We start from the raw sequence: 9,256 nt of genomic DNA on the forward strand, positions 1-9,256 counted from the left end.
CCCCCAGCCTGCTCACTGGTGGGGTGGGGTGAGAGGCAGAAGAGGCCTTGACTCTGGGTCCGCCCTGCTCAGCAGGAACGAAAACATCCCTGTGTTATCAACACTGTTTCCAGCACAAATCCAAACCACAGCCCCATACCAGCTGCTGTGAAGAAAATTAACTCTACCCCAGCCAAAACCAGCACACTGATTCTTCCAGGAGATTCCAGGAAACTGTAGTCACCTAAGCAAACAGCTGAACTCACATGCCCAGAGAGGTCTTCTGTGCTGCAAGGTCACCAGCAGTCGCAGTCCTCTGGTCCCAAGTACTAACTAGTCTTCTATGGTATTGCAATTTGTGTTATTAAGCTTGAGAAAGATTTAAAACCCGATATAGCATCCATTGGTGGAAGAATTTCCTGCTTGACTTCCTGTAGATAAATTAATGTGTACAGTGAGACAAGGGACAGAAGAAAAACTGAAAGTAAATATTAATTTTTATGACTGCTTAAGTCAGATTGAATTACTGCAGGAATTTGTTGGAGGCGTTTCCTCATGCATTCTTTTCACTGTCAACAATGCTTGCTCTACCGTTGTTTTGGTCTCTTAGCCATTTTCGGACTCCTTAGTATTAAAACTGTTTCTGTTAATCTGGCATATTTAGTTTATTTTACTACCTGAAGTTTATAAATCTGTCCTGAACGGGAAATCTCTGTTTTAGTGTCTGTCTGGTGGGTATCAGTCACTGAATGCAGTGTAGTTGTGGTTCCTGATGGCTTCTGCCCCTACCCCTCCCCAAGCGCTACTTGTGTCACAGATCTTTTGTCTTCTGGAGGCATAGAAACAATGTTTCAGGTAATTTGTAAACAAATAATACAGTGATGGAATACAAAGAAATCTCAGTTGGGTGTAGCCAGACCTTTGCTTTTGAGAGTACAAATAACTAATCTCATGCTTGAATGCATTATTTTAGTGATAGTGTTCTCCTGGATGGTATGATAAACATCTAATTCAACTCAGCAGTTGTTTTCAACTTGCATTTCCCTTTGAAGCTTACTGCTTCTGTTTCAGACTTGAAGAGGCTTGTGTCCCTTAAGGTTTTTTTTCCCTCTCTCTCTCCCCTCCCCCTCCCCCTTATTTTGCTTTTTTCCCCAACTCTGTTGGTCTGGTAAGATATTATCAAACCTTAATACTAAGAAACTGCATTTTGGGATCAGATATGCTTTAATTAGTCTTCTGTGTGGGTTTTTTTTTTTTGCCTTGACCTAACCTGTAAAGAAGCTTAAGGGGCTGTTTTATCCTGTAATGACAAGCGTCTAGTTGTGGGTTACACTGAACTCCCCAGAATAATTCATGCAGTTTGTCATATGCCTGTGATGCACTCCTTCCTGAGGACTCTCAAACTGGGAGTAATCTGTAGATTGGTTTGGCTGCTTTCCTGCCTTGTTTCCCCTCTCCTCCTTGTTAAGGGTCCAAAAGTCTACCCACCATGTCGCCAAAAGGACCTGGTTGGGGGGTATGTGCATGGGTATTCCTGATCACATGGTTAGGAACTCTTCTCTCTCCAGCCACAAGTGAACATCTGTGCACCAGAAGACAGGGACACCTTCATCCTGGCTAGGCAAGAGATGCAGTTCTGGTCAAATGGTGCACTTGTGCAGACCATCTCTAGTCAGTTGACCACAATATTCATGCCCTTCATGTGAGGACTGCATATATTCTGGTTAGACAGAGACAGCTGATGGGGAAGGTTTGTGGCAGATAGGCTTTTATGGAGGCATTTTGAAGACTATCTGTCCCAGTCCTGCCAGTATAAATCATTAATCCCAATGAAGGACTGGAATATTTGTCTGCCTCTGGAGGTTTGTAAGAAGACATGACCTCCACAGACTACCTCCTTCTTAAGTATTTCAAAACTTAAGTCTACACACTAGACATGTTTCTTAATGAACTATCTGGAATTACCTTTAACTATCTAATATCCTATTTCCTGAAAATAACATGTTACTATAATTTTTAGATCTATTTTCTATGTTGTCTGATTCACTTTGGGTTTGTGGGCATCAGTACAGCTCTGCTGTCTTTCCTTTTCCTCATTGCCTTTGCCTGGAGCTGCCCAGTACTCTCAGCAGCATTTATTCTTGCATTGATGGAGTACAGTTGAGGCTTTGATGGATTAAAGCCCGAAGGGACCATTAAAATTACCTGGTTTCATTTTGACAGCTATAAAATTTCTGCAAGTGTTAGAAGGTGGCACTGGCCATGCTGGCTTACACTAAAGCTGTGTCTAAGTCAGTCTCTGAGCTCCAATGGCTGCCAAAAGTGAATAGCTAGAGAAAAGTAAAAATGCTAAGTTGGACATACCCTCTGAACCCTTTCTGCGTAGGGGAGTTCTTGAGCTGTTGCAGATTACATTGTTTGTTTTAGTACAATGCTTAGTAGTTCAGTAGACTAAAGAGTGGAGTAGTTGAGTGAAAAGAGGTTGTGGAGGCAGCTTCGAAAGGACTTAAATGAATTCAAAGACAGCAGGTCTGTAAGCAGTTACTGGAGTGCATAGGAACAACTGTGGTGCAGCAGTTGTGGGTGCTGGGGGACTGGACCGCAGAAAGCGGCCAGTCTTGTCTCCTAAGCAGCATCGCCCACTGCTGTGTAAGGCACAGGCTAGCTGGACCCCGTGGTTAGGTGTTTAGTAACCCACAGGGAAACTTAGAAGAGTTGATCCAGTATCTCCTTGTTGCCATGTAACCTTCTTGTCTCAATGCTGTTTTGGCAAGAAATTCCACAGGTCGTCTTACATGAAGAATCAGCCTTTTCTATTTTGAATCCGGCTCCTGCTTGCTCTGTTTAATCATCTGAAGTGTGTTATATTTAACTGAAAGACATTGGTAAGCGATTGATTCTACCCACTATTTTCATGCCTTTCATGATTTTCTAATATTCTTTCATATCCCCTGTAAATCATCTTTTATCCAAGGTCCCAGCTTCCGCTATCGTTGCTTGCATGGAAACAGCTTCAAGCCTGGATTGCTTTCCCACTAAGTTCCAAACTCTGAGCTATAGTATGCCTTTAGATCAATGGGTGTTTGTCATACACTACCTCTGCTACTAATGTGTATGTACTGAATCATAGCCAGATGTCAAGAGCCAGCCTCTTGACATTTTTTTTGCCTTTGCTGTGTTTAAGTCCTCAGTTAAAAACCAGTATGTATACCTGTAAATGAAGATAAAGCCACAACTATGTTTCTTTAATAAATTACGTAGAGCTTTCTTAATTTACTGCTGTGTAGGATGGGTTTTCCTAGACTTCTGTGTGTCCTGTTACAGATAGAGCTTCCTACTCTGCTCCAGCAGGAAAAAACACACAAAGTGCCGGAGAATGGTAGATAAAGTTTTTGCCTTAGTCCACTTCCCGAGTCAAGGTTTTTCCTTTGGCCGTGTATAAGCTAGTCTGAGTTGAAAAAAATCTCCTGATATTTGACATCTAGGGAGATAAAGCCTGAAGCACAGTGGTCCTTAGAAGGCTTGCTTTTGCACTTGATACAATCGCATGTAATTTGTATGCAGTCCCCCCACCTACCCACCTGACAGTAGTGATATACTGTACTGATGTGTCATGTTGTACTTTGCTGATTCCTCAGAAAAACTTAGGTGCCTCTAGCCTAAATATAATGTCTTGTAGCCAGAACAAAATGGCTCAGATTTGAAACTGTTCTCTGAGTAACACTGGATCAATTTGCACTGCACTGTAATTGTCTGTATTGACCTGTTTGTTATTGTGGTCACAGACAACACAGAATTGCCATTCCTTTTTGCTCGGTGGGGAAGTGAGTCAGCTTATATTAGATCCTCTTTTTCTTTTTCATAAGCTAGACTTTCCTGAATTTGAAAGCTTTTTACCACAACTTGCAACGCAGCACTCTAGCACATGGGAAACTTTAATTCTGTGCACCAGCACCTCTTCTATAACAGAACGGAAGAGCTTGTGGTTTAACCTGTGCCATGAATGCAACAAGAACTATTTTTTTAAAAAAATAAGGGGGAGGCGGGGGTGGGATTTAAGGGTGCATAGCAAGAGGCATATGCTGTAAAAACCATCACCCTATATGTGTGCTTGTTTGAGAATTTTTCCGATTAGGCTTAATTCCACAGAATAGTTTAGGTGTTCAACTTATTTATCAGGACTGACATGCTTAAAGACAGACCTTTGTAGATCTACGCTTATATACTGAAGATGCTTAAGATTTGACTGACATTTGAGTTACAAGCTAGCCAACAGTTGCCAAAAATCTTTGTTTAATTCTATGGATATACAGAAATGGTGTCGAATTTGTATCAGGTGAAGAAATATCTAATGAGCAATCCAAATCTGCTTTTGTTGATACTCTTTTTTGAATATATGTAATTATCAAAATGGTGGTTGATTTAACAACATGAGAAAAGGAAGATGGTTTAATTCAGAAACCCTAGGGTATTGGTGTAGAGGTTTTTTTTTTTAAAAAAGCATACTTGCTTGGCTTTTTGGGAGAAATGTGTTTATATGTAAATGGCATACAACATTGCGTGTAAACTGTTGGGAAATGCTAGTATAACTTTTTTTAACAATTTCTTTGTTCTAAGCAGGCCCGGCTTCCATATGGCCTAGAGTTCAGTGCAGCTGAATACCATCAAAGTGGTTTGTAATTTGATTGGGTGTTAATTCACTGTTTTAATGTAGTTTCTCCTTTACTTTTTTCAGAAAATCAAGATGGCCTGCATCAGGTAGTACACGAACGCCTAGGGGAGTTGCTACGTGTTTTAAAAGCAGTGATAAATAAACATCAGACTCTAAACTCAGTTGATATTCTTAGTGCTGCAGGAACAGTTATTGCAAAAGTAAAAGGTAAGGAATTACTACCTTTCATATTCTTGGAAAATTGTAATTGGTGACTTGATTGACTCTGGCTTGGAGTTATAGATAGGATTCTATGTATACAGAAGAAACAGGTTGGTTTTTTTTAAGAGTAATACCTTAACACTTGCTTAAAAATACCTTCTCTAAGTGAAAAGTAATATCAAATAGCTTGTTTTCCTCTTGATGTAATAAAACTCTGCTTATAGGAAGCTAGCTGCAAACCCACACCAAATTCCAAAAGCACAAGCCTTTGATCTTGAGCTTTTCTTTACCTGTGTATCGCAGAATAATATCACAGGATAATAAACCTCGCATTTATCCACTTAGAGGTTTGCCAAAAATCTTTGCTTCATTCTATGAATTTGTAGGGATGGTGTTGGATTTATATCAAGTGAAGAAATATCTAAAAGAGCAATCCAAATCTGAATGGCCTAACAGTTATAGATTCCACAAACAGATCATAAGTGTGGTAAAGGTGTCAACAGCAACAAAAAAAGCTTTGCAGACATACATGTTAATACTTTCTATTGCTGGCCTTTGCTGCTGCAGTTCTCTCTGTGTCAAATGAATGGTGAAGTGCGCAATTGCTCCAGCCCCATAAACCATAGCTCTTTCTTCTCTGTGTAGCCTTTGACTGCATTCTCCCTGCTCTGGAATAAGTCCAGTATATTACTGTGGAACCAGTACAGTTTCTTCCATGTGGCACGGAGAACGCTTTGAGTAGGGTTAAATCTCCACCTCTTGCCTGTGTTAAATCATGTAGAACATCTTCCTTCAGGGATGTGTAATTTGGTTTTTCTCCTTGTTCTAGGGCTTTTACCCTTGTTTCCTCGTTATCTTAGTATATCTGAACATACACTGCTGATTCAGTAAAGTAGGAATATCAGTTAAAATGCTAATGTGTTTAGCTGCCTGATGCCTATATCTTGGACTCTTCCAAGCTTCTTATGGATTCTTCCTATTGATATATAGTTTTGCCAGTTCGTTTGATCTTGGCAGGTACTAGCAGCCCACTTTGCATTTTCTTCCTGCTACATGTAGAATTCCCTATAGATCTGTCCCTGGTATTTGAAATGATCACAGGGTTATAACTGCAAACTTCTGAACTTGCTTTAGAGAATTGTACGTAACAGTAGGAATGCCTGGGGTATCCCTGAGAGGTTGCTGTTTGTCTTGTTGATCTTGGGAAGAGTTAACTACACGTGTACAATGGTAATCAGATATTTACACATGAGGACAGGTTAAATGTTTAGTGAAAATAAGTCTACATCCACCTTAGACAAGCTGTTTCCATGTTTAAGTGCTATGGTAAGATCACTGTGTGTTTTCCACTCCCCCCTAATTTCAGTGGACACAGGACAATGTTCAACTGCTCTTTCTTTAATTTAAGAAATGTTGAGGAGAACTGCCTTAAGGTATGCAAGTAAATCAAATTACATCAGTCTTTGCTAAATCCAAAAACTATTGCAATAATATCTGTCCTCTAGACTAGTTTATCAAGGTTGTTCTTGATATGCAATGCCCCAAACTGATCGTTGTTTAGACTGTCCGAGTTTTCCATTACAGAGTAAAGCAGTAGAATTACTTTCCTTGTCTCACATGGTAACATTGTTGATTGATTCCATAATTATGTTGGCCTTTTTGTCAATTTTTGTGTTCGATTTAAAGTCCATGTTAAGTCCAAGGTCACTTTCTGTAGTTCTAGTGCTGAACCAGTTTTCCAGATCTAGATTTATGTGTTCTCCCTCCTGCCCTTCTGCTGCTGCAGCGGAGAATTAAGCACTTTGTTGAATTATATAATCCATTCCTCCAGAGTACTTGCAGCCTTCTGAATTTGATGCTATTCATATTTTCTTCTCGGTGCACACTGTTCCATCATACAGTTTCAATAGCACTGAACCCTGGGTGCATGCATTGGTGTTTCGTACATTTTTTTACGTGCATCTGTTTCTGCCTGGTTTGATGAGTAGCTGTTCTTTGAATAGTTACTTTAGGATTCGTTCATTTCTCTTGATAGTGAGCAGAAGAAATAACTTTAGTACTAAGCCTTTTTTTGGCAGTACAGATATTCACAAATACTTTTTAGCTTTTCTCCCCCTGAACAGATTTTAGTTCATATAATTAGTATGTTTGCACTTGAAATAAACTAACTACTAACATTTGCGTTGTAGAGTTCACTCGCTGTTAATATATTGAGTTTATGAGGAGCTACAGTCATGGAGAGATTGCATTATTTTCTATATGGAAAGAAAAACTACTCTTAGGAAGGCACTGTGCATATTGTATAATTACAGAACTTTGAAAGAAACTCTACTCTTTATTGTTGTAAGAATGCCACTTGAAACAAAAGCCATACAGTCATGTCTTCCAGTTTTCTGTCAAATGTGTTCAAGTGGGTCAAGTTGTAAGACCGTACTTTAGGTATATCTGAAAAGTCTGTGTTCAGCCATAGCTCACTTGGACTATCTTAAATATGATCTTGTATGATGAGAAACCTCTCAAAGAAAAAAGGCATGAAAGGAGTTGATTTTGTTACGGTAATGGTCTTTGTCCTTGAGCTGGAACTGAGCTCAAGTTTTGACTTTTTTCCCCCCTCTTGGTTATATTACTCTGAATAATTTTCTCATTGGCAATGGTTTGACAGTACTGAAAATCTAGCTTTAGGACTCCTGCTACAGGATCCAGAGTACAGTGATGATATGGTGCACAGCGCTGATCTGACACAAATGTGTTCTTCCAGCTTCAATAAATAGATAAAAAGTGTTTTCTGATGGAGTAAAAGATTATGGCATGCAATTGCTGTTCATAGCATTCTCACTAATTTCTCACTGAGTTATTAATCTGTCTCATAAGCAGCATACGTTCTGGACCTAGAACGGAGAGGCTGGCGTAAACTACCTGGTTGTTCTTTGGCTAAAGCAAACACAAACTCGCTCTGTGGCGAATCGTCGTTCCTGTGATCCAGCGCTGTGTGACCTGGCCTCGCAGAGTTCCCGAGTTAATTGCAAGGCAAGGGAGCTCCGGATCACACTAAAGAAGGTGGCCTCAGTCAGTCCTGCCTCAATATTTGTAGCCTTTGATACAAACAAGTACTTTCGCATGAAGACTTTAGTAAAGCCTGTCAGTGTTTGCTCAGCCATGTATTGTATTCCTCACGTGTCTGGAGATGGCAACGGGGAGTTACAGGGCTTCAGCTCTTTCCGACTGGTACTTTGGTCCTGCTTCTCTGAGAACAGCAAAACTTGCGCTGTATGAAAACAACCTACCTCCTCCCAGCATGACCTGTGGTGAATGTGAAGGCAGTTTGGCTTTAGCACCTGTTTGGTTTTTACAGCTGGTTTTTGTGTGAGGATTGTACTGCTCCATGTTTGTATTCAAACTGAAGTGTACAACTGCTGGAACTGAGGAAGCTGAAGAAAAATACAGCATGTTGTGGTGAATTGTAAGCATATCAGACCTCAAGTTTGCTTACAGTGGCCTGTCAGTAACGCAGGCGTTCACAGGTTTTCAGCTGTGGTTATTTGATTAAAAGTAATGTAACTTTTGAATAAACAGGAAGCTGCAAGAATGTGAGGAGCTGGTAGGACAGCACCAGTATCCTTTTTCCTCTGTCTTCCCAGCCTGCGTTAATGTGACATTATGAAAGAAGTTCATCTGACTCATCTGTTTCTTGTCATTGGAGGACAGAACTATAAAAAGATGTGGAAGCACTCTGTATCTGTAGTCAGATTTATGACTAGGAAGAAGATTAACCTGGCACGGAAAATTTCTGATGTTTATTTAGGAGAGGATGAAATAGAAACAAGCTGGGATTTACATGTGATTTCCCCCCCCTCCCCCACCTTCAGAAATAGAAGCATAACTGGTTTGGGTTCTGGAAGGACCTTTTTGAATCTTTGCATAATGCCAGGGTTTCAAATATATTTTGTATTTGGAACTTCATATAGGGGCAAATGGTTATTTTAACAAACGACTGCCTTTGCTCTTGATGAAATCAGTTACAATAACTTTGGAACCAGTGACTGTCAGTGACTCTGGCTTGTGAAGTATTCTCGTAAGTATGACAAGTTGCACTGTGATTTAAGTGTAATGTCCAGTGCAGACAGACCACCCCCTTTAAATTACTGCAAATGGGAATATTTTGAATGCTAGGAAAAATTGGAGTGCTTATGCCGCTCCTTCAAGCTCCTCAGCCATTTCTCATGTCCTTCATTGGGAATGATACAAATGTGCTTGTAGTTCTGCTTTGAATGTCTAATACTTTTCCTTTTGGACAGATTGGAGGAAAAACTACCTATAGCATGTTATCTTAATCTTGCTACAGAGAATGATGTTTGGCAGAACAGATAATGTCAGACTCTTACCTTTTTAGGCTGAGGTTGCAGG

At 40.1% G+C, this 9,256-nt stretch overlaps 1 protein-coding gene across 1 annotated transcript in view; it reads left to right on the forward strand.

The window, feature by feature from the left end:
* ARHGAP29 (Rho GTPase activating protein 29) overlaps positions 1-9,256 on the forward strand; it is a 54,420-nt gene that overhangs the window by 20,851 nt on the left and 24,313 nt on the right. The window contains exon 2 of the mRNA XM_009333772.1: positions 4,715-4,858. Within this exon, the coding sequence (XP_009332047.1) occupies positions 4,715-4,858 (144 nt within the window). The remainder of the gene's footprint in view (positions 1-4,714; positions 4,859-9,256) is intronic.

This window comes from Pygoscelis adeliae, unplaced genomic scaffold (genome assembly GCF_000699105.1).
Source record: "Pygoscelis adeliae isolate BGI_AS28 unplaced genomic scaffold, ASM69910v1 Scaffold10, whole genome shotgun sequence".
NCBI lineage: Eukaryota > Metazoa > Chordata > Aves > Sphenisciformes > Spheniscidae > Pygoscelis > Pygoscelis adeliae.